The 26386-nt window shown below is 43.8% G+C and overlaps 1 protein-coding gene across 1 annotated transcript; it reads left to right on the forward strand.

Annotated features, from left to right (window-relative positions):
* Positions 1-2466: 2466 nt before the first annotated feature.
* Positions 2467-14655, forward strand: LOC116894659 (vascular non-inflammatory molecule 3). The gene is made up of 7 exons (XM_032896363.1): positions 2467-2796; positions 2896-3026; positions 7074-7266; positions 9519-9810; positions 10966-11336; positions 12479-12652; positions 14384-14655. The coding sequence occupies exons 1-7, from the start codon at positions 2584-2586 to the stop codon at positions 14510-14512; spliced, it is 1503 nt and encodes a 500-aa protein (XP_032752254.1). The 5' UTR covers positions 2467-2583; the 3' UTR covers positions 14513-14655.
* The last annotated feature ends 11731 nt before the right edge of the window (positions 14656-26386 follow it).

Genomic DNA, 26386 nt, shown 5'->3' on the forward strand with positions numbered 1-26386 from the left:
CCCCTCCCCTCCCTTCCCCCTCCCCTCTTCTTCCCTCCCTTCCCCCCTTCTTCCCCCTTCCATCCCCCCCCTCTTCTTCCTCTCCTTCCCTCCCCCTTTCTTCCTCTCCCTTCCCCTCACCTCTCCCTTTTCTTCCTCTCCCTTCCCCTCCCCCTCTTCTTCCTCTTCCTCTTCTTCTCCCTGTCCTCCTTCTCCTCCTCCTTCTTCCTTTACCGTGATTAACACAGAGACCCATAACACACAGAGATAAGACAAAGTGGAATTCCCGGCTCTAAACGACACATCTAAATCACTCACCTCCCCAGGGATCAGAGACGATCGAGGAAGAGAAAATGGAAAGAATGTAAAAGGCAGAAATAGTGAGCATCTACAGACATTTGCATTGGCTGGGCAGGAAAGGACCACGGCACACACGAACTAAGAGCCTATAGACTACACCAGACCCACTCTAGATCAAGCTGCCTGAAATCCAGCCTGGATGGAGGAGAAGCTTCTGAAGTCTCACTCCATCGCAGAACATGCAAAGTGGTTGCTGCTGGGGGTGGGGGGTGTGGGGAGGGGAAAGAAGGGTGAGGCTTTTTTCTTCTGTTTTTATTTCTTTAGTCAGTTAAATTTTATTTTATTTCTTAATAAGTTTATTCATTTATTCACTTTTCATCCCAACATCAGCCCCCCTCTCTCTCCTCCCAGTATTTCCTCATGCAGATTCTCTCCCCACCCCTCCCTCCTTTGAGAGGGGGGAGTTCCTTTCTGGGTATTGCCCACCCCCACCCCCACCCTGCCTCCTGTACATCAAGTCGCTGCAGGACTAGTGCATCCTCTCCCACTGAGGCCAGACAAGGCAGCCCAGTTAGGAGAACAGGATCCATAGGCAGGTGGGCAGGCAACAGAGTTAGAGACAGCACCGTCTTCTGTTGCAGGACCTGCATAAAGATCAAATTGCTCATCTGCTACATATGTGCAGGAGCCTCGGTCAAGCCTGTTTGCTCTTTGGTTGGTGATTCAATCTCTGGGAGCCCCCAAGGGTCCAGGTTAGTTGACTCTGTTGCTTGTCCTGTGAAGTCCCTTTCCTCTTCAGATACCTCAATCCTTCCCCCAATTCCTCTGTAAAACTTCCCAAGCTCCATCTGTGTTTGGGTGAGAGTCTCTGCATCTCTTTCCATTGGCTGCTGGGTGGAGCCTCTCAGAGGAGTTATTCGAGGCTTCTGTCTGCAAGCATAGCACAGCATCATTAATAGTGTCAAGGACCGATTCTTGTCCAAGGGATGGGTTTCAATTTGGGGCAGTCATTTCTTGGCCATTCCTTCAGTCTCCGTGACATCTTTGCTCCTGAACATCTTGTAGGCAGGACACATTCTGTGTCGAAGGTTTTAAGGTCGGGTTGCCGCCCTTATCCCTCCACTGGGAGTCCTGCTTGGCTACAGGAAGTGGCCATGTCCTCACTTCTAGGAGTCTCAGCTAGAGTTGTCCCCATAGACCTCCTGGGGCTTCCCTACCATCCCAGGTCTCTGGTAAGTCCTAGAGGCTCCCTCTTCCACCATCAAGTGTGGAAAAGCTGAAAGGCTAGCCATGTTCCTGTATCACTAAGCACACACTCATTTGGGGCTGGGGAGAGAGAGAGAGGGAGAGAGAGAGAGAGAGAGAGAGAGAGAGAGAGAGAGAGAGAGAGAGAGAGAGAGAGAGAGAGAGAGAGAGAGAGAGAGAGAGAGAGAGAGAGAGAGAGAGAGAGAGAGAGAGAGAGACAGAGAGAGAGAGACAGAGAGAGAGACAGAGAGACAGAGAGAGAGAGAGAGAGAGAGAGAGAGAGAGAGAGAGAGAGAGGGGTTGAGAATGGATTTTTGGTTTGACTAAACACATTACAGACCTATATGAAATTCTCAAATGAGAGAAAAAAAAATGGGAGGACTGGAGAAATGGCTTAGTAGTTAAGAACATTTGTTCTTTCAGAGGACCTGGGTTTGTTTCTCAGTATCCTAGTGGTGGCTCATAAACCCTTGAAATTCCAATCCCAGGGGGATCTAACATCTTCCTCTGACCTTCCCGGGCTGACCTGATCAGCATGGACCTGGTTCAAATACACACAGAGAGGCAAAACACCTATACAAACAAAACAAAACAAATCTGTCAAAAACAAAACCCTTGAGCTTTTCTTAGAGCGTTACAGTCATGAGTATTAATCCTCAACACATTGCCGATGTGATATCTGTCTTCCAGAACACCCCAGAATTGATCCTACTAATAGGAATGTTGGTGCACTAGTAAAATACCTTTCATTTAAAAATACACGAAATAAGAACTTGACCAGGGTGTTTTGTATGGACTTAACTGGTTGGTTCAGTAACTCCCCTTTTACAGATGAGTTGGCCTCTGAGCAATGTCAACAGTTGCTGCAAACTCACGACTACGTAATTCTGTGCCTCTGCCTGCCAATCTTGCATAAGCCTTTCCTCAATGCCATATTGCATAATATATCCACAGGGCAACGAATGCAGCTGGCCGTCGTCGGGGCTTGAGTCTGAATATTTTCCCGCTGATAGACAGTAGAAGAACCTTCTGATCTTCAGGGCTCACTATATTTTAACTATGGTTTCCTTATATTTTCCTCAATGTGTAGTGAGTTTTGTCCTCTTTGCCCAGGCCATGGGTGCAATGGACACTTTTATTGCTGCTGTATACGAGCATGCTGTTATATTGCCAAACAAAACAGAAAGTCCTGTTTCCAACGAAGAGGCTTTGCTCCTGATAAACAAGAACATAGACATTTTGGAGAATGCAATCAAGTTGGCGGCCAGACAGGTAACACTCTTTGTTCATGTCTGAGATGGGATATTGATTTGCAACGAGACAGGAATGTACATTTAAAGTGATGCATTTAAAAATGCCTGTTTTGAGCAGGGCGCCCATATCATTGTGACCCCAGAAGATGGAATCTATGGCTGGATCTTCACCAGGGAGACTATTTACCCCTACCTAGAAGATATACCAGACCCCGAAGTGAACTGGATTCCCTGTAGAGACCCTAAGAGGTAACTTCATGCCAAAGAGGAAATGACTCTTCCAACAGAGCTAATGATGACATAGAGCCGTAATGTCACCAGGCTTGGCGTGTTGCTTTTTCTTGCACTAGCCTAATGCTTCACAGTGTCTGCTACTCAATGTGCCTTCATCTGGTGAATGTCTTTGGATAAGAATGCTTGATTCATTACGACCACAGTTCTCTTTAAGAGTTAGCATGTGACCTGTCTTCAACAAGTATGCTTAACTAAGTTTCAGCCAAGTGAGAATGTTATTTCTGGAACCAGTGCTCTCAAATACAAGTCAGTGGGTTCACCCTGGGGCCTTCCTAAGATTCATTGAAAAGATTAATGAGCCCGTGTTTCTTTTTCTTTTCTTTTTCTTTTAAAGTCACTGTTTCTAAGGTCAAGAGACACACTAAAACAACTACTTACAGAATTGGCTAATAGGACAGGGATACAGACAGACGGGAGATGGCAATAGAGACAAAGAGACACAGAGACACAGAGACACAGAGACAGAGAAACAGACAAAGACAGGCAGGCAGGGGTAGTGGGAAAGAGAGAAGAGAGCCAGAGGGGGGGTGGAGAACACCACTGCTGAAGGAAGTCCTACTGGAGGCTGCTGAGAATTTAAAGACAGCTTTTAGATAAAATATACCACCCCGCCTAGCAGTCTACAGGAAAACACTGGCAATGCTTGTGAGTGGATCCGTAGGGCAGAGCCCACAGGCGACGTGGGGAAAACCGTGCAAACAGTTCGGAAGCTACCCCTTGAAGAGCCTGTGCTCCTCCCACCGTGCTGTCTCCATGGTTCCACAGGACTCAGTACGGTGCAAGGCAATTGTTGGAGGCTGGGAACAGGAAGCTTTCTCTCTGAGTCCGCATCTTACTGCCTCTCAGCCGAGTGGAGGGCGTACACAGCACAAATGTTTCTCTCTTTATCTTAATAAAGGGCAGCGAAATCCCATCTCTATTTCCCTGACAGAATAGACAAGAATGTCAAATGAAATGGTGTGTGTGACCCCTCACCCAGTACTGTCCGCTTTAACATCCCAGGCCGGGACGACTTCTTTTTGATAGAAGAAACCGAATATAAACCTCTGTGAACTCTTGTCCTTAAAGAGATTTTAGAAATTATTAATAACTGTGGTTTGGGCATAACTTTCTTAAAATATATATTTAATTATGTAATTATATTTGTAATTTTAAAAGAAAATGAAATAGATTATTTTAGGTGTAATTATTTACCTTTTAGCAAAGTTCGCAGGTGATTTTTTTTTGCTAAGTAGGGAAGTTTTAAAACTGCTTTCAGTTGCTACTTTTATATCTACATGTACCTGCTCAGATTCTCATGCATGGCCTTCAAGGCAGTGGTTCTCAGTCTGAGGGTTTTGACCCCTTTGGGTCGAACCCTTTCACAGGGGTCACCTAAGACCGTTGGAAAACACTGCATTTGCATCACGATTCATAACATTAGCAAAGTTACAGCTATGAAGTAGCAACAAAAATAATTCTATGATGGAGGTGCACGACAACACGAAGAACTGTATTAAAGGGTCGCAGTGTTAGGATGCTGGAGAAGCAGTGCTCCAAGGAGGAGCTTTTAAAAGTGATTCTGACTGCCTGAAGCCAGCTGGAAGGTGAGTCCAATGCCCTCATACTCAAACTCTGCTATTTGAGTCAGGCCTCACCTTGAGGCTTCTGGGAAAATATTTTCCAAACGTCACATGATCTGTGTGTACAGGAAGCATAGCATAGTGACTCAGTGTCTTCTTCCTGAAAGCTTTTCCCAGCACGGAAGGCAGTCATTACTTGCTGTCCTTCTAGTGCTTGGATTAAAACATACCTCACTCGATGAGATCACTCGAGCTGACTCTCCTAGGAGAAGGTGTCCGTAAATTTGAGGATTATGCCTACTTGAATTCTACTAAGTTGGGAAGGCAAGTGGCTCATGAAATTCTAACACCGAATTATTCCAATGATGAACATTCAGCTCTGTAGAACAATAGGAAGAAATCAACTGGGTCATGACTGTAATCCCAGCACTCAGAAAAAACGTGGAAGGAATTGCTTCTTAAGCCTCAAGGCGGCCTGAGCTACCCAGAAAGACTCCACCTAAAACAAAGCAAAGAAACAACATGGAACTGTTGGGGAGGTGGCTCAGTGGATAAAGCACTTGCCAATTAAATATGATATCAGATAACCAGAACCCATGCAAAAGCCAGACAGGCAGAGAGGCCATCTGTAGTCTGGTACTTTGGAGGGAGAGATGGGGAATTCTCAGAGAAACTTAGCTATTCACACAAACAGGAGTTGGCAAACTGTTTAGTGAAAGACCCTGTCTTGACGAACAGACTGAGAATGAATATAGGCAGGACGCATCAACTTTCAGTCTCCACCTAGATACTCACATGCACCTGCCCATGTATGTGCACTTACACATGTATGAACACATGTGTACACACATGTGCTATCACTGTTCTGCTTGTCTTCTCATAATTGCAGAAACCTGCAGGCTCGTTAGGGATTCATTGGGATTTTGTTGAATCCCAGGAGCTGTATCTGGTGTACTGGGCATATCCAATTGTTTACTTACAATAGCAAGGGTCACTATTTGTGCCTTACCCATAAGAAGAAAGGGAGAAAGGGGGAGAAAGGCTGTGCAATTAGTAATTAGGGTACGTGGAATTAAAGCCACCTGAAAGCTGGGGAGAGGGCTCAGTCCATAAAGTGCTTGCCTCGAAAGTGTGGGGCCCTGAGTTTGATCCTCAGAACCCATGTAAACAACTGGGAGCAAAAATACACATGAAATCTTGGCGGTGGCAAGTTGGGAGGCAGAGACATTCAGATCCCTAGTGTTTGCTGGCCAGCCAGTCTAGCTTTACTTGGTGAAGTCCAGGGCCAATGAGAGATGCTGTGTGAGAGGGGGCAGGGACAGGGAAAGGAACTAAGAAATGACACTCAGGGTCGTCATCTGATTTCACCCACGCTCACAAGTGCACGCACGAACATACTCGTACATACACATCACAGAGTCATTTGCATTCAGCCATGATATCCAAGTAGACTTGTTACCACTATACTATGCTATACTGAAATTATAATAACCAACAAGCATATTTATTCATGAAAACCAGTCTGCTTTGTAGCACCTGTTGTCTGACTTTCTGCAAAATCTTCCTCTTCATAACATTGGCCTTTGATCTGTCTCACTGAGTACAGTTTTACTCATAACGTAAATCTCTCACGGGAGAGATGTTCAAATATTTGAAGCCACATGTTACCTCACTGCATTCCTTTCTTAGTCTGCGATAAATATAAAGACAATTTCATATTGTGTACTTTCTCCCCGAGAACCCTCCTAGACAGACAGGAGGCTGCATATCACGTTTTCCTTTGTATGAGAAAACGAAGCCAGGCCTGTGCATATTTGTTTACATTCCCACTGTACATGGAACCCATAGACGACGACTGTGCAGAGGACCAACTGTTTTCTGCCACTTGCTACTTTGTTTCTGACCACAGTTTACAGCGGTAAATCTGTAATATTCTAGCTGTGGTTGTAGAGGAGACCCTTCTCATAGGGGCGTTTGCTAAATTTCAAATCCCTGGGTAGCTTCTCTCCCCATTTTAAGACAGAGTATTGTTTTCTCTTCAGCCTTCTCTAGGCTTTTGTCCTGGATTCTGGTACAGTAGAAGACACTAGTAATCACAAAGACAATGATGTGGCACTCCTGTATGAAGTAGAGTCTCTTGTCACCCTGGAGCCCTGTCACATAAGGCAGGCAAGTAGACTCTAAGCTTCTCAAGGCTGTGATTATAGGTGCATAGTGCTGTGCCTGGCATTTGTATGGGTTCTGAGCTCGGGTCCTCACACGTACAAGGCAAGCGTTTCACTGAGCCATCTCTCCAGCTGGCTTGTGAGTTCTAAAGTCTTTTCTGTTGATTCTTGAACTGGAGCTGTTGCGTTATAGGAAATGACAAAGTATAGGATCGCTGTGATAATTTGGAAGTCGCCGTCATGTCGTCAGCTTGGGGCAACATCTTTTGGATTAGGTTTGGCCTCACGCCAGTCCAGGAGAGACTCAGCTGCCTCGCCAAGGAGAACTCTATCTATATTGTGGTAAATATTGGGGACAAGAAGCCATGTAACGCTACTGATCCTCAGTGTCCCCGGGATGGCCGTTACCAATATAACACCAACGTGGTCTTCGATTCTGAGGGTAGGCTAACAGCCCGCTACCATAAGGTAAGGATTACCTGTGCCTTCATTAAACTGGTTATTTTTTTCCTGTTGCTTATGATGTAAAATATATTTGTTTGTTAAATACTGAAGATATAACTGTTAAAGAAAATTTCGTAACTATTACCATTTCTAGCTGAAAAGGTAATTTCATTTCTTTGTATACTAGTTAAGGATTATCTGTGCAAATCAATCATAAGGTAAAATGTAGCAAAACGTTTAAACAGACAGGATCATAGCCTTTCAAAGACTGAATATCCATTGGGAAAGGAGAAACGCTGTTCCGTCTTTGAGTTAATAGCAGAGGATGTGGGGGTACACAATGTTACTATTTAATACTGTGTAACTGTTTACTGCAACATGGCTTTCTGATTGCTATGAAATAAAATCCCAACAGAAAGTGGTTCTTAAGGAGGGCAGGTTGGAGAGATGACTCAAGACTGACTGCTCTTCCAGAGGTCCTGAGTTCAAATCCCAGCAACCACATGGTGGCTCACAACCATCTGTAATGAGATCCGATGCCCTCTGCCTCTGCCTCCAGTATATACAGTGTACTTATATAATAAACATAAATAAATCTTTAAAAAGGAGGGAAATATCCACGTGTATGTAGCTGAAAAGAATAATTACCCCACAGAAAGTAGGTCCCATTCCAGGAGCAACCGGTCCATTTCTCAGAGATACTATTCACCCCTCTAGGTCTTATTAGCAGCTTTTGCTCAGGGTAACTGCCCATTCCGAAGTCATTTGGCTACAGGAGCACAGCACAAAGTTCTTATCCTTACAAACAAAGTTCACAGAGAGATGTGTTTCTGTTACTTGGAAACCCCGAAATGGCCTCCTCACTCCTTGATCCCATTGAGGTCACATGGCTGTCCTGAATGGACCATTCCCTGTTCTGTATAGGATGCCACAAAGAAGGTGAGTGGAGGAGCCAGAGAGCCTCAGGAATGGGGGATGGGCGGTGGCTGATGCCAGGCAGTACCAGCGCACACATCAGACCGAGTGGAAACCAGCCAAGCGAATGTTCCACTCCTGCCTGGGTGAAGCAGTCAGGATTCCCGAGAGACCACACTCAGCTGCCTGACAAGAATAACGGTGTTGTGACAAAATCTGAGGACAAACTGCTGTGAGACTTCAGGGATCTTCAGTGTCCCCATCTTAGGGTTTTGCTGCCGTGAAGAGACACCACGACCATAGCAACTCGGAGTTCAAAGGAAAACATTTAATCAGACTGACATGCAGTTCAGAGGTTTAGGGCATTCTTGTGGTGAGCAGGCAGACATGTTGCTGGAGAAGGAGCTAAGAGTTCCTCATCTGAGTCTGCAGGCTGCAAGAAGAGACAGCGAGACACTGGGTCCAGCTTCAGCATCTGAGACCTTAAAGCCTACTCCAGTGACACACATTAAGCCCTCCTAATTGTGTCCTATCTTTTAAGCCTGCAGGGGCCATTTACATGCAAACCGCCACAGTCCCTTCATGGCTGTCATCAGTATAATACACACACTGTAGAACCAACAGTCAGGCTGAGAAAACAATAGCTTAGTAATTAGCGAGACTTAATGATTCCGTAGTGGAAATTATAAGACTCAAGACTTTAACCTGTCTGTGGGCTTGAGAGCCAGCTCAGCAGTCAAGAGCACATGCTGCTCTTACAGAGGATGTTAGTTAAATTCCAAGCACCCTGTCGGGCACCCACAACTGCTTGTAACTGTAGCTCCAGAGGACCGGAGACCCTCTTCCGGTCAGTCCATTGGTACCCACGTTCACATGCACATACTTACACATAGACACTTAGCTAGAGTTGAAAATAATGTAGGGGGTTGGAGAGATGGCTCAGAGGTTAAGAGCACTGACTGCTCTTGCAGAGGTCCTGAGTTCAAATCCCAGCAACCACACGGTGGCTCACGACCATCTGTAATGGGATCTGATGCCCTCTTCTGGTGTGTCTGAAGACAGCAACAGTGTACTCACATATATTAAATAAATAAATAAATAAATCTTTTAAAAAGGTAAATAAATATTCACATCTTAGATACCATTTGATTTCATTTGTTCATCGATGATTGAGCATAATGTGTTTGATTAATGTCCTATTGTGAAAACTCATAGTTTATATAACAGGCAGGATGTTTGTAAATTGTCATGGAACCATATGCACATCAACATACATGGAAGATAAGATTTAGGGTACTGACCATAGCTACTGGTAAATTTGTTCCATACTAATTTTCTGCTTTTCTGCTTGTCTTCGACAGTTCAATCTTTTTGAACCAGAGATTCAGTTCGATTTCCCCAAGGATTCGGAGCTGGTGACCTTTGACACTCCCTTTGGGAAGTTTGGTGTCTTCACTTGCTTTGACATTTTTTCTTATGACCCAGCCGTGATGGTTGTGAAGGACTCCCGGGTTGACAGTGTTCTCTTGCCCACGGCGTGGTACAACACGCTGCCCCTGCTTTCAGCAGTTCCATTCCATTCAGCATGGGCCAGAGCCATGGGGGTCAACGTGCTTGCTGCAAACACCCACAACACCAGAATGCACATGACAGGTAACTCTGGCCAGTCCTCCATCAGGTGGCAAGGTCTTGGGAAAGAACTCCCCATTGATTTTCAAGCCAAACTTTTCCTTAATGGCTCTATGACTAATGCCACTCCCATAAAATTAATAACTCTATGAGTTTCTGCTTTGGCGTAATTTACTTATTTATGTGTTTGTTTCCTGAGGACAGGAATCAATTGCTTCGTTTTTGAGACTGGATCTTGGTATACAGCTCAGACAGGCTTAGAATTTATGATCCTCCTGCCTCAGCCTCCCAAGTACTGGGATTACAAACATTTCCTATGCTAGTAGCACAGACTTCTGCTTAAAGAGCTTTATTAAGGATAAGGAGAAGAAGCAAATATTATCTCTAGGCTTCGTGAGAAAAACTGAAGTTACAAAGTGGTCTGGTAATGGAAAAAAGTGGTGGCAGTGTCTGGAGCCTTTAAAGTCTAGCCTCACAACCAAAAATACCAAAAAAAAAAAAAAAAAAAAAGTCAAAGCTAGGAATGGTCCAGCCAATATCTATTAGTAGCATTGAAATTAAATCTTTTACTGTGATGACGGAATTACTAAGCTTAATTGGTTTTAGAGTTTACTCTCGGTAGGTATTCACATTAAGGGTAATACTTCCCTCGTGACTGGTTTTCAATATGGCAAATGAATTTTGAACCCGAATAGATTAATTAGGTCATTGGAGAGCAGAAATCATTCTCCATGTTTGGGGGAATTTTTGATTCCATTGTTCAACTGACTTAAAAGGGGAAATTAAAAAAACCCTTCAAAATATCATTTCAGTACCGTATGCAGAAAGCAGAGTCAAACTGAATTAACAACATCTTTTAAAAAAAGTCATTGTGTGTTAATAACATTATGTCTAATTATGTTTAATTTCCCATGAGAATGTTCTCTTTTGTCACCATAAAAAGTTTGGAAGCGGGGCTGGAGAGATGGCTCAGAGATTAAGAGTACTAATTGCTCTTCCAGAGGTCCTGAGTTCAATTCCCAGCAACCACATGGTGGCTCACAACCATCTACAATGGGTTCCGATGCCCTCTTCTGGTGTGTCTGAAGACAGCGACAGTGTACTCGTATAAATAAAATTAATAAATCTTAAAAGAAAAAGTTTGGAAGCAACATTTGCGTTTCGTTATGTTGGCCACAGGCAGTGGAATCTACAGCCCCGACGCCGTCAGAGTGTACCACTACGACATGGAGACAGAGAGCGGCCAGCTGCTGCTGTCCGAGTTGAGGTCGCGGCCCCACCAGCATGGCTCCCCTGCAGAAGTGGACTGGAGCGCTTATGCCAGGACCGTGAAGCCGTTCTCATCGGAGCAGGCAGACTTCCAGGGGACGATTTATTTTGATGAATTCAGCTTCACCAAGCTTACGGGAAGTGCTGGCAATTACACAGTTTGCCAAAAGGACTTGTGCTGTCACCTGACTTACAAGATGTCTGAGAGCCGAATGGATGAGGCCTATGTCCTGGGTGCCTTTGACGGACTCCATACAGTGGAAGGCCAGTATTACTTACAGGTAGAATGCTGGGATACCTTATTGCTACGTTTTCTTCTAATTCACTGCTTTTATTGCTGTGAAGAAAGACCAAGACTAAAAATAATTTAGCGAGGGAAGGGTTTACAGTCCTTCACTGAGAGAAGTCCGGGCAGGAACTTAAGGCAGGCACTAACAGAGCCCATGGAGGAATGTGGCTTGCTGGCTTGTTCCCCATGGCTTCCCATGGTCTGTTATTTTATATAACTCAACACCACCTGTCCAAGGGTGGTACCACCTATAGTGGGCTGGGCCCTCCCACATCAATAATTATTAATCAAGAACATGCCCCCACAGATGGGCCTACAATCTGACGGAAGCATTTCCTCAATTGCGATTCCTCCCCAGAAGACCCTAGCGTCTTGACAGCTGACAAATAAAATATAAAATAATCAGCACAGGTATCATAGCTTTTCCTTAAATATTGACTTAAGGGGCTGGGGATTTAGCTCAGCGGTAGAGCGCTTACCTAGGAAGCGCAAGGCCCTGGGTTCGGTCCCCAGCTCCAAAAAAAAAGAACCAAAAAAAAAAAAATATTGACTTAAATTCAGCTAATTGGTATAATGTTGTATTTCTCGTGGATTTATTTGTAGCCCCAGAACATTGAACTTGTTTCATTTTAGCCAGAACAAATTCTTTTCCTTGGCTACAAGGTAAAAAGCCTGAGGCAGATTGAAGAGTTTTCTGCAGGCAAGTTCCAGTTAAGACTTGTATTCATCCTCATGTTGCTTACCCAGTGCACACAAGGATGCGTGCCTGGATTAAAAGAAATTTAATCAAAGTGAATGTCTTACAAGACAACCTACATTAGAAGTACGCAGAACACTGACCTTTAAAATTCTATTCATTTTTCCTTCATTAAAAGTGTAATACTTGACCATTAATCTCAGTGCTTGGGAGGCAATGGCAGGTAGGTCTCTGAAACTGAGCCCAAGCAGGTCTGCAGAGTGAGTTTCAGGACAGAGAAACCCTGCCTCAAAAACAAAAACAAAACAAACAAAAAAGTGTAATTATCTTGCCCCATTAAATCTGACTTAATATTTAGTAAGTTGTGACTGCTTACATGGAAACTATTCTTTGAAACTGCGTTATGACTCCTTTTTTCTTTTCCTCCTTTTACATAGATATGCACATTGCTGAAGTGTCAAACCACCAACTTGAGAACTTGTGGGGAACCCGTGGGGTCAGCGTTTACAAAGTTTGAAGAATTCTCTCTCAGTGGCACCTTTGGGACGAAATATGTTTTCCCACAGATCGTCCTAAGCGGGAGTCAACTTGCCCTGGAAAGATATTATGAAGTAAGAGGTCTTCAAGGGGACACATTTCTTTTGAATACATGGAGCAGACCAGCATAATAAGGATCTTTGAAATAAAGGGCTGGGCGGTGGTGGCTCATGTCTTTAATCAGCATTTGGGAGGCAGAGGCAGAACTCTATGAGTTCAAGGTCAGCCTGGTTCTAGGACAGCCAGCGCTACATGGGAAAACTTTATCTTAAACAAACAAACCAACAAACAAAAAACTCATCCCCAAACAAAAACCAACAAGAAGAAAAAGAAGAAAGAAAGAAAGAAAGGAAGGAAGGAAGGAAGGAAGGAAGGAAGGAAGGAAGGAAGGAAGGAAGGAAGGGGGCAGTGTTGAAATATTGCCCAGTCTATGGCACAAGGTTTAGAGGTCACATTAGCCCTTTGACAGAACAAGCTACAAATGCAAATTTATGCAAATTGTCTCAGTGAGAGACAAACTTGGGTGCATTGTTCTACAAAACTGCCATCCTTCAGGAGTTAAAATTAGAATATGAATTGCTAATAACATTTTATATAATGGAGAATCTCAAGTTAAACAGTCCACCACTCAGTGCAGCTCTCAGGGCCTGGGGGAGCAGCCTGTAATCTAAGCTACATAGACAACTGAGGTAAGATGGTCAGAGCTCAATGCCTACACGGGCTACAAAGTGAGTCTGAGGCCAGTCGAAACTGACGAGTGGGTGAGACTTAATCTCAAAATAAAAGTATAAAAATTTAATGCCAGCACACTGAAGGTGGAGGCATGTGGACCTCTGTGAATTTGTGACCAGTCTGGTCTACGTAGCTAGTTCCAGGACAGTTAGGACTATGTAGAGAGTCTATTTCAAAAACCAAATAAATAAAAAAACACACACACACACACACACACACACACACACACACACACACACACACACACACGCTGAAGGAATGGTTTAGCAGTCAAAGTCAAGAGCACTTTCTAGTCTTGCAAACGACCCAGGCATGGGCCAGCACGCACACACACATGCACATACATGACAGGCATTATAACTGTGTCTGTAACTCCTGGGCTAGGGACTCCGATGCCCTCTTCTGGCTTCCTCAGACCCTGTGTGCACATGATGCAAATGCAAATATGCAGGCAAACATTCATATACATAAAATAAAAACTAATCCGAAGAGAATTTAGAGCACTTGTTGCTTTTGTCGAGAAACCAGGTTTGATTCCTAATATCTACACCGTGGTTCATGCAGATCTGGAGCTCCAGTTCTAGTGGGTCTGTGTTCAACGCCCTCTTCTGACCTCCAGAGGCAACAAGCATGTATGTATGAAACAGACACACATGCAGGTCAAATATTCATACACATAAGACCAATAAATAAATTTTAAAAAGTAAACATACGTTTTAAAGAGTTAGGAATATAGATCGAGAGTAGAGACTCTGTCTAGCATGAACAGGACCTTGAGTTAAGTGCTCAGTAAGCACTGCTCACACAGGGAGAGCTCACTCCATGGGCGGATTGAGAAGCGGATACAATGCTAGCCATAGTGGTGCAGTGGTTCCTTCAAAGAGATTATTTGCTACAATGTTACCCCGTCCCTCTACAATTAGACCAAAGTCATAAAGCTGCGTCTTCTGCCATCAAATCCGGTGTGCTCTATATCACCCAGTCCTGCTTTTGACAGGAGATTTCTGAAGGAAGGTACTGCTGTAAACTGGCTCTGCACTGGTGTTAACCCTTTGTCATCTGTCTCTCATCAGGTCTCAAGGGATGGTCGCCTGAGGAGCCGAGGTGGAGCCCCTTTGCCTGTCTTAGTGATGGCACTGTACGGAAGGGTGTTTGAGAGGGACCCTTCGCGCTTAGGGCAGGGACCTGGGAAGGTGCAATGATCCCCTTCATCGGGGGCTGTCAGGATTAGCCTGGCAAAATGCTGGGCTGCCAATGAGAGAGAACAGGGATCTGCATAAGAAGATACAACGTAAGCTGCTGAAACAACAAATCACATGAAACAAACAATAAAATAAAAAAGCAAGTGGGGTGCTATGGCCTGCTATGATTTGTTACCTCCAAAATTCAAGATCAAATTTATGGCTCTCAGACTGTAGTAGGTACCCAAAACTTAGCACAACTGACTCTGTGACGGAAGTACCATTCAGGCTGTAAGAGTCTGCACATAGACACACAGACGCATGGCAGAACTAAAAGGCCTAATCTATCAAAGCCCACACAGTCCTGGGAAGGTCTCAGGTACGAACTTTGCTTTGTAACCCCTGTAGTCCGGCTTTTGCCTAACTGTTCCTGTTAACTGAGGTGTGCTAACCCAGAACATGGTTGTGTGTGTGTGTGGTGGTGTGTGTGTGTGTGTGTGTGTGTACTTAAAAGCTTACTCTGAGAAAGTTTCGGGGCTATATTAGGATCCGGAACACCCAGTGTAGTCGCCGGCTGTCTAATAAAAGACTTGCTATTGGCTTAAACCCATGTCTGAACCATCTTCTCTGGTGGAAACCCCAGCAGCAGGACACTTAATTCAACCACAGTTTTTAGAAGCGATTCGTTCCATAATCAGGATGGAGACCCATAATTGAATACTATGGCTTTGTAGGTGTTTTTGTGGTGGGCCTAGGATGGGGGCACCTTGTGATGTCTAGCACCACTCCGGGACACTCTTAAGAAAAGAATATTATCAGATATGTGTATTATGGAGTTTGTGACCCCTGGGAAAAGACCATAGACTCAATCCAACTATGCTTAAAAAGATTTATTGATTAGCTGCTGAAAGGAAGGATGAATAATCTCTGAGCCAAATATGAGATTGCCTAGAAGGAGGAGTATGGGGGAAGGCCTTTAGACATACATTTATTTGTTTATTTATTTATTTATTTATTTATTATTTATTTATTCACTTTACTGATCACTGCTCCTCTGGCCACCCCCTCCCCTTTTCCTCTGAGTGAGTGGAAGACCACCCCCCCCAGGTATCTCCCCATCCTGGCACATCAAGTCTCTGTCAAGGCTAGCTGCATCCTCCCCCACTGAGGCCAGACAAGGCAGCCCAGCTAGAAGAACATATCCCACGTAGAGGCAACAGCTTTTGGGATTGCCCTGCTCCAGTTGTTGGGGACCTGCATGAAGAGTGAGCTGTACAGCTGTTATGTATGTGCAGGGGACCTAGGTTCAGCCCGTGTATGTGTTTTGGTCGGTGGTTCAGTCTCTAGAACCCCCCAGGGTGCAGGGGAGTTGACCCTGTTGGTCTTCCCGTGGAGTCCCTGTCCCCTCCAGGGCCCTCAATTCTGGGGAAGGACTTTTAACAGGGAAAACCACACGAAGACCTTTGATAGCTATGCCAGCAAGTAAAAACTGTTCTGTCCCGCTAAGTGGTTAGGCAACTCAAAATAATCTTCGGTTATCTGCGTAAGCAAGTTACAGAAGCAAGAAAGCAGTTAGTCACATCACAACACGTAGATAGATGGTCATGGTTGTACATTTGGGGGTGGAGGGGGCTGTCACTGAGTCAGGGTTACTGGGATCTTATCTTCCAAGGACTGGAGTTACAGACAAAGGGCTGGTGAGTACCAAGATGGATGCCTAGCATAAAAGGGAGCTTCTTTAGCAGTAAGAGTAGACCCTTGTCTTCAAACTAGAACCATGAGCCTAAGTCAATCTTTTTTCTTTATAATGTACCCAGTATACAATACTGTGTGGAGAGCAAATGAAAACAGGCGACCACAGGGCAGGCCCGTACCTGGCATAAACTTGTTAATTGGAACTGCACCCAGCTTTCACTTTTGTGTTCAGGTATATGCAAATCTAGAATGTGGAAAGTGTATTTAAGAAGAGGATTTCTTTTTCAGGAAAAAAATACAAATACAAATCATGCTGTATACAAATAATGATTCCATCAGGTGAAGGTTAATTTCATGTTACCTCCGTTAGATGTGGGTGCTCGGTTGGCTGATTGGACATTTTTGAGTATGTGATGGGGACATTTCTGAAAGGTGGTAGCATTAAAATGGGTGAGTTGGAGCTAGAGAGATGGCTCAATGGTTAGGAACACTGGCTGCTCTTCTGAAGGGCCCAGGTTCAAGTCCCAGAACCCACATGGCAGCTCACAGTCACCTGTAGTACCGTTTCGGGGGATTCAGTCGGATCCTCACTCACACAGGCAAAACACCAATGTACATAAAAGTAAATGAGTTACTTTTTAAAAATTAGTGCGTTAATACTGGGTGGGGAAAGGCCCGGAAGGGGGGACACAGAGAGCTGGAGGCCCAGACACTCATGGGACAATGGTGCGAAGCTGCGAGAAGCTGCAGATGCCTCAGACGAGCACCTACTTTTGGTGGCTGAGAAGAGCTCATCGGCAGGAAACAAAGCAGGAGTGTGATGGCTTTGCACCCGAGCCTGGCAGATGGACTTAGCTCTCAGCTCACTTTAGAGCCCAGGGATGCCAAAGTTCCAGGCGTGTGCATTAATTACACCCAGAATTCTATCCCTCCTCCTGGTTAGTTCTCAGAAGGCCTTGGACACATGAGGGTAGAACTCTGCCTATTCCGACGGTAGTGCTTGCTACCGACTCTCCTGGCACCCTCGGAAAGACACCCCTCCTCATTAAAACAATTATTCCGGGGTGGGGGTGGGGCTCTGATCCCTTATGATCTTCTACACCATAGACTGCAAAACCATCTGTGGCCAGCAGAGGGCCCTAATAAGCAAAGAAGTATAACAGGGCTATAGCCCAAGTTAGACTACTAGTTTTCAACCTGTGAGTCCCGACCCTTTTAGGGGTGTGTCTTATACCAGATATGGTGCCCATCAAATATTTACATTATGATTTATAACAGTAGCAGAGTTACAGTTTTGAAATAGCAACGAACATACTTTTACAGTTGGGGGTCAACCGTGTTAAAGGGTCACAGCGTCGGGAAGGTTGAGACCCACTGCGTTAGACATTCGCTCAGTACAGACTCTGCACCAAAGGAAAACCAAGAGAGCACATGTTCAGCCGAGCCTCCCTGCCCCTGTGCCAGTAACTGGCAGCTTTCAAGGAGCCAGGGAGAACCGGTGTCAATCATTTCTGCTCTCTACAAAGTCACCGGGATTTTTGCTCTATTGTGGTTTTTAAGATGTTTTCTGTTTTTGTTATTTTCCTGCAAACAGTCATCTGGTTTTGTTAATATATTTTCCTATTACTGGGCAGTATTTTTTCTTTGCCTTAGTTTTAGCCCTTTCCCCTCCTTGTTCTACATTTCTTAGTATCTTGGTTTTATTTCATTGGTTTCTTAGAAATGACTCTCGTAGCCTGGCATGGTGCTGTATGCCTTTGAACCTAGCATTAGAGAGGCAGAGGCATGCCAATCTCTATGAGTTAGAGGTCAGCCAGGTCCGGACCAGGCAAGGCTGTGTAGTGAGACCTTATTTCAACAAACAAAGAAGCGCTTGTGATGGATTCTAGGCTGCTAAGTCGACATCTGGGATCAACTAAACCCTGATGGCTGGGCGCACCCGTGAAGGGTTTTTGTTTGCTCTCAATCAACTCATTTGTGAGATGGAAAGAGACACCCTTAATTCAGATCCCTTGAGGTGAGAAGATCTATCTGTGATCTGGGCCACATCTTCTGCTGGCAGCCTATACAAAGGACACTGAAGAACGTAGCTTGCTCTTTGCCTGCTTGCTCTGTCTCTCTGCCTCTTTCTGTCTCTCTCTGTCTCTGACTCTGGCTCTGACTCTGTCTCTGACTCTGTCTCTCTGTCTCTGTATCTCTTTGTCTCTGACTCTGTTTCTCTCTTTGTCTCTCTCTGTCTCTGTCTACCTATATCTATATATATATAGAGTGAGAGTGATGTCATATATATATTTATGTATGTCACTGGCAAGCCCACCCCTTCATCAGCAGAAGACCAGCCGAGACATCCAGACTCATGGACTGAACAACTAACTGGATTCTTGAAACGTTTGTTGGTAGACAGCCATTGTTAAGAAAGCTGGAATACAGCCTGTAAGCTATTCTAATAGCCTCCCTGTCTATATATATATTTATGTAAAAAATACGTTTATTGTATAAGTTCTGTTCCTCTATGGAACTGTGACTATTACAGAACTCACGTTCCTCACATTTGTCTAATTTTGTTTTGGAACTTTTTCACTATTTGAAATCCATCTGCTGTAAAGAGACACCATGACCAAGGCAACTTTTATAAAGGACAATATGTACTTGGGACTGGATAACTGGTTCTGAAGTTCAGTCCGTTATCATCAGGACAGGAAGCATGGCAGCATTCAGGCGCGCATGGCACTGGAGGAGCTGAGAGTTTTACATCCTCACCCAAAGGAAGCCAGGAGCAGACTGTCTCCAGGCAGCTAGGAGACGGGTCTCAAAGCCTACCCCCCACAGTGACACACATTCTCCAACAAGGCCACGCCTCCTCCAAGGTCACAGCTCTCCAACAAGGTCACACCTCTCCAACAAAGTCACACCTCTCCAACAAGGACACACCTCCTCCAACAAGGCCACACCTCCTCTAACAAGGTCACACCTCCTCCAACAAGGCCACACCTCCTCCAACAAGGTCACACCTCTTCCAACAAGGCCACACCTCTTCCAACAAGGCCACACCTCCTAATAGTGCCATTCCCTGGGCTAAGCAGTCAGAGCACCACAGTATCCTTTTTTTCTGTGTTTTTCTTTTTATTGTTTCTAATCACTTAGCCCTACCCCTTATCACACTTTCCACTGCAATTCTTTCTCCTCTCATCTATTTACCCTTGTTTTCCTATTTGAGAGAGAGAGAGAGAGAGAGAGAGAGAGAGAGAGAGAGAGAGAGAATAACATTGGCTGTCCTACTTTATCACTTTTCACCTCATTTCCATGAGGAGCCTGGTGTCAGGCTAGAGGCCTGCAAGCTCCAGAGATCCTTGTCTCTTCCTTTTACAAAGACCAGCTTATATGAATGAATGTCATCGTCCCTGCATTTTCACCTGGGTTCTTGAAATTTAAACTGAAGTTCCAAATTGTATGTGGTTTTATATATTTCTGCAACCCTAGCATGGTGGGAGCTTTCCTGCTAGTCTGTCCCAAAACCTGGAGCTTCAAGTTCAGGAAGGAATCCTTCCTCACAGGAATAAGGCAGAGATTAATAAAGGAGGATGGCAGACCCTGCCTCTGCAGTCACAGACTCTCTCTCTCTCTCTCTCTCTCTCTCTCTCTCTCTCTCTCTCTCATGGATAGACAGAGATGAGAGATACCGAGAATGAGAGATACCATCACTAACGATACCGAGAATCTAGTTAATAAATTATAACAGAAAACCTCTTCAATCCAAGACATTCAGGTACTAGAATCATTTAGAATCATAAATAGAAGTGGCAAGAGAAGAACATCCCCATGCCATGTCAAGGCAATGGGGCTCTATTAAAACACTGTAAGGGAAACCTTCCAACCCACTCAGTATGGCTGGAATGTCAGAATGACGTAGGATCTTCCATCAGGAACTCTTGAAGCCAGCAAAGCATGGAATGACGCATCTCAAGCTCTGGAAGTCAATGACTGCCAACTGCCATCCATCAAAGTGATCATAAAACCGATGAAGAAAGGGCTTTCATAATGAGCACAAATGAAGGCAGATCAGGATCAGCAGACCAGAACTGCGGAAGTTACCTTTCAGTATGCAGGCCAGAGGGGAGGGAGAAAGTCTCACTGAATGAGAGCATAGGAGAGAAGACATTTAAAGAGAATGGTAGATAAAGAAAAAGAAATGTAGGGGAAAATTTTTTTTACCATGTTCGACACACTAAACCAGCAAGTCCAGGATTTTAATGGGGCCCAAGTAATCAGCAACCGACCCAGCAAACTGTAAATCCACCAACAAAATCACAAAAATTTGCTGAGGTTTTGCCTTTTACTGTTTATTGTCATGCCAAGGGTGAGCCGCCAAGACCGGGAGTCGGCTGCAGTCCCTGTAACCCTGCCCCGGAGTTAATTCTGATTAGTGAATAAAGATGAAGAGAGCCAGTAGCTGGGCAGAGGAGACATGGGGTTGAGGTTCTGCTGACTTGGGTCAGAGAGGACCTTTAGGAGAAGGAAGAAGTCACCATGGGATCAAAGAACATGCAGGAGAGGGGAAAGGAGAAGTGGCCATGGGTTAAAAGAGAGGAGAACATGGATTCGAGGCTGCCTAATTAGAGCTAAGAGCAGCCCAGATGAAACACAGTAACAACTTAGGGTTATGGATAGGGAAATAGATTCTATCAGTGTGGAGGGTAGGCAGGTGCCTAGCTCTTGTGCTGCTAAAGGCATGTTGAAAATACAAGCTGTGAGTGTTTTTTAATATCTGGGAACTTGATAATCAAGGGAAGGGTACACTCCCCAAGCTGGGGTTGTAAGTATTAAACACAATAACTAGTAATTATCACCCTACAATAACCTAAAATATAAACACTCAACACGCCAGGAAAGAGACCCAGCTATTTCTTTGTTGCAGTAGATGATAATTAACACAGAGATCCACCACTGGCCAGTGTATAGATGATGAGTTCTCAACTCTAAGTGAGTCATCTATAACCCTCACCACCCAGACTCAGGGGTCATCATAGAGTTGCAGAAGGAAAGACTGAAAGGGCCAAAAGTAGTGGCCATCTGCAGCAACACAGTTGCAGGACTCGGCAGGGCCATCACACACTTGAGTGCACAGCAGTCCCATCTATAAACTTGTACAAGACCAACATAGCTGTGTCTATGACCTGGGCAAGATAGGATCAACCAAAGTTCCAGCATTGATGTGGGGGAGGACTCATGAAGCCCACTTATAGCTGAGAAATTGATAACTTCTGGCAGAGGAAGAGCCTGTTTTTTACAGGGGTGGAATCCTGAAGAGGTTACCCACTCCAGTCGACAGTCTTACTCCCACGTGCATATACACAGTACTAAGTGAACTTAGGGGGTTTATGACAAAGCACATGAAGTTGGGAGGGTAAAGTGTGGGGAGGATAGAGGATGAACCGGGGGAGGTGGGCAGATGCAATCAAACACATTATATGAATGTATGAAATTCTCAAACAGTGAAAAGTAAGAGAATTATCTTAGAAAAACAAAATTAAATCCAGTCTTCTATGTAGAAGATGCCTAGAGACTAAGAATCAACGGACAGAAAGCAATCTATCAGGTGAACAAAAATTGAAAACAAGCTGTCATGGGTGTTCTGGTGTCTGATGAAGTACACTAAAAGCCAGAAGTACTTAGAAGATATTAGGAGAGCCAGTATGTGTAAACAAAGGGTTGTAACAATTGTAAATTGGAAGTAACAAATTTCATAGAATAAATACCAATGAACATAAAATGTCAGAAAGGTCTGCCTACAATAATAGAGGGCTATTTTAATACCCAGCACTCATCTTTAGATATATGCACAAACTAAAAATCAACAGAGAAATCTTAGAGCTAAACTGCACAGCATATCACAGGGCCTTAACAGATATTCTGTCCAACAGATACAGACTATGAGTCTTCTCAGCAGCCCATGGAGTCCTCTTTAGAACTGAGAACATTTGAACTGACAAGTCAAGTCTTATCAGATACAGAACTGAAATCACCTCCTATATTTTATAAGATCACAGTGCAGTAGAACTAGAAATTATCATCAAAACTACAGAAACTATACCTATGCACAGAGACTGAACAGTGGACTTCAATAGATTTTCAAACATTTTAATGTGCTTGAATGTTTTTCCTGTATGTGTATATGTGTACCACATGTGTGCCTGGTGCCTTCCACGGCCACAAGAGGGCATCAGAACCCCTGGAACTGGAGTTAAGGGTGGTTGTAAGCCACCATGTAGGTGCTGAAAACTGAACCTGGATCCCCTGCAAGAGAAGCATGTGTTCTTAACTGCTGAGGCATCTCTCTAGTCCATGAGAGTTCAATAAACTCTTGAATGGCCAGAGAGCCACTGAACATATCATGGAGGAAATTAAAAGTTCTGAGACTCAGAATTAAATGACAGCACAACCTACCAGCACTCTTGGAATATAGTTAAGCTGCACCAAGAGGCTTACATTAAAACAATCTCTAAATCTCATATAAATACCAAAGCACTCCAAAGGCTAAACAAACAGAAACAATCTAAACCGTGCAGGGGAAAATGGTAAGAAATAATAAAGATCAACACAAAAATCAAATAAATACAGACTTTAGAAATAACACAAAGTCCATGTCCTTTGTGAGAACAAAATTAACCAGTATCTGACCAAACTTCCCGAAAGAAACAGAGAAAAGATCCAAATTAATACAATTAGAGATGAAAAAGGTGAGATTACTATGGAAACCAGTGAAACACAGAGAATCATTAGGAAGCACTGAAAATATTTCGAATGCTGGAAACTATGGACACTAGATGCATATAAAATTAGACTATGTAAAAATACTTAAACAGCTTAAAGGTCTCACAACAAAGAAAAGCCTAGGTTCTGATGGGGCTGCGTCCTGCATGGCTGCCACAAAAGGGCCAGGGTGACACGGCGGGGAGCAGGGTCAGCAGGTTGTAGGCCTCCATGACTGTTTACTGATTATTTGTTTAATAATCTACATACTTTAATGTCCCTGTTTGGGCTCCACCTGCCTAGGGCCAGCCTCAGCTTGGAGAGGGGCTCTGAGGAAGGGGTGTTCTTGGATGATCTTGCTGATAAATGTAGGATTTGCAGTTGGTTTATTCTTACTGGTTTTGTTTCTCCATCCAGTCCACATCCAACAAGTCACACATTCAGTCATAGCACTTACAACTGATGCTCTCACACTCGAATTAAGACAGAAATGGGGAGAAGCTGAGTCCTGCGTGGCCCCTGTAAAAGGGAAAACCTGACATGGTTCTTGCTCCAGGAGCAGGGCCGGCAGGGAATGGACCTGCATGAGTGTTGATGGTTGCTATGGGGGTAAGCCTTGTTTGTATAACAATGTACATATTTTCATGCTCTTCTGTAGGATTGTCATACAGGTAAAGGCAGTTACAAGATAGAATGAGGCCTGTCATTGGACAAGAAGGAAGGATGGGCTAGAGAAAACCTTGAGGGAAGAGGAGGAGACTGGAGGAGGCTGCAGAGAATCCTCAGAGAGAACATGGAGGCTGATGTTAAGATTCCACTCTGTGTATTTACAGGTTGTTATGAGTCCTAAGAGATGGATGTGTACAGGGCTTTGTATATTTGGGTGGACAATTATGTCTTATCAATTGGATCAGAGGTTATTGTGTTGTGTGTTCTTTCATGTAGTGATTTAATTTTAAGAGAGTATGTGGTGGCTAGAGACACTGGGCTGCCATGGAGTTGGGATGTGTGTTTTTGTCAGTGTGATATGGGATGGAGCAGAGCAGGTGAGGCACTTTGCTGATAGCGATGAAGATATCTACCAGATATCTTGGGGTACTTTGGTGCTGGATCTAGTGGGGGTAAAAGAAAGTCATTTTTAATAATTTTACAGTAACACTCTTCCTGTTAAGGTTAATGACTCCATGATAATTCCAAATAGCATGAGTCTGGGAGGTGAGGGTGTGCCTATGTTCCTCAGCAAAATAGTAAATGCTGCAACTGTCTGGCAGTCTTTAAGGCTGTGGGAAAGAACTCTGAAATCTTGAGTTTAAAATCATATATGTATATATACTTTCAGCAATGCAAAATATAAGGATGTGATAAGGAGGGGCTTTACAGACCTAAAAGAACAGAGGCAGCTGCACTGTGAGTCTGTCAAAAACATACAAAGGCAGGCAGATTCTTGATTCAATGTCAGCCTGGGGCAGAATGAATTTAGGCCCCAGGTGTTGTGTAAGCAGTGATCTCAGAACCAGATCCCACTCAGCTGGCTTACTGTCTGTGCTTACAAGGGCAGGCAAATCTCTGAATTCATTCACAATGTTAAGAAAAAATGTACCTGCTGACTTTTTTTTAGGAGGGGCTAAGGTCCAAAATTGCTGATTTGAGGGTAATCAAAAGGGAACCTGGAGTGAACAATTAAATTGATTTGTAAATAAAAGGGGCTTTGGTCTTTGAGATGTCTGGAGATCTCTAGAGAGAGTTGTCTTGAGGAGAACACAGGTTGTCAGCTTGTACCCACTATTTAACTTCAAGTTATTCTTTTTGCTGCTCCAGAACATTCCTTCCTTAGAGCCTCTCTCCAAGCTGAGGCTGGTCCTTGTCAGGATAGATTCACTGCCAACACTTCTCAAGGTTCCATAAAATAGACTCATTCTATGAAACCTGACATGTGACACTTGGTACCCAAATCAAATAAGGACAAAATAGGAAAGAAAATTATAGACTGCTTCCCTAGTGAACATAGATGTTAGTGTTCTCAGTAAAACTCTTAGAAATTGAATCGAGAACACATCAGTAAACTCACATTATCATGATCAAGTTGGATTCACTCAGGGATACAAGATTGACTCATATGCATGGTCACACGGGTGTAATTTAGCACATAAAACACTTAGAAAAAGAAATCGTGTAATCATTTCTCAAGTAGTGAGGAATGGCCTTTGACAGAACTCAACATCAAAAAATGGTGATAAACAAACAAACAAAAAACCCTCCAAATCTTAAAGAAACTAGGAATAAAAGGAGCATAAACATAATAAAAGACTGTGTGTGAAAAACTCATAGCTGACATTATACTCAGTGGGAATGAGACTGAGAGGATTCCTCTAAAATCTGGGCCAAGACATGTTCCCCTCGTCTCAATTATTATTCAATGCAGCACTCTAGTCTTATCTGGATTAATAATACCAGAGAAACAAATAAAAGGGATAAAAATAGCTAAGGAAGACATTAAATTATCCCAGTTTACAGGTGGAATGTTCTTCTACTTAAGTAGAGCATAAGGACTCCACCAGGAAACTCATAAACCCAGTAAATACTTCCAGCAAAGTAGCAGATACAAAAATCAATATGCAAAAATAAGTAATTGGGTCTGGAGATTCGGCTCAGTGCACAAAGTTCTTTCAATGCAAGCACGAGAACCTGGTTTCACATCTCCAACACCCAAGTAAAAGCCACACGTGGCAGTGTATGCCTGTAGCCTTGGTGAGAGTGGGGGTGGGGTAAAAACAGAGATCCCAGAGGCTCACCGGCCAGCAAACCTAGTTGACTTGATGTACGAATAAATGCGAACATTCTCAATGAGACTTCAATAATAGCTAGCCCAGGAAACTATCCTAATAATGGAAAAAAAGGTAAAAGCCAAAGTCACTAGGGTGAATAAAACAAAAATGGAGAGACAGTCTCTGCATGTAACAGGAAATAAATATCAGGGATATATAAAGAATTACAAAAAGCCAAATACCCAAACCCCCAAATTATTCAATCAATAAACCGGGCTAACGACCGGAATAGACAGCTCTCAGAAGGAGAAACACAGATAGCCAATACATTGGAAGTGTACTGTATATCATTAGCCCTCACTACAAATTAAAACTGTTTTGAACAGTAAGAATGCTTGGTGGCACCTACTTTTAATCTTACAGGGAAAGCAAAGAAGTCTTATGCAGCCATGAAGAAAAATGAGATCATAGCATTTGCAGGGAAATAGGTGAATTTCTGGATCATATCTTGAGCAAAATTAGGCAAAGTCAGAAAGACAAATACCACATTTTATTTCATATGTGTTGGTGTGCTTTTAAAAGTGGTTGCTTGGGGCTGGGGATTTAGCTCAGTGGTAGAGCGCTTACCTAGGAAGCGCAAGGCCCTGGGTTCGGTCCCCAGCTCCGAAAAAAAGAACCAAAAAAA

This window comes from Rattus rattus, chromosome 2, assembly GCF_011064425.1.
Source record: "Rattus rattus isolate New Zealand chromosome 2, Rrattus_CSIRO_v1, whole genome shotgun sequence".
Classification (NCBI taxonomy): Eukaryota; Metazoa; Chordata; class Mammalia; order Rodentia; family Muridae; genus Rattus; species Rattus rattus.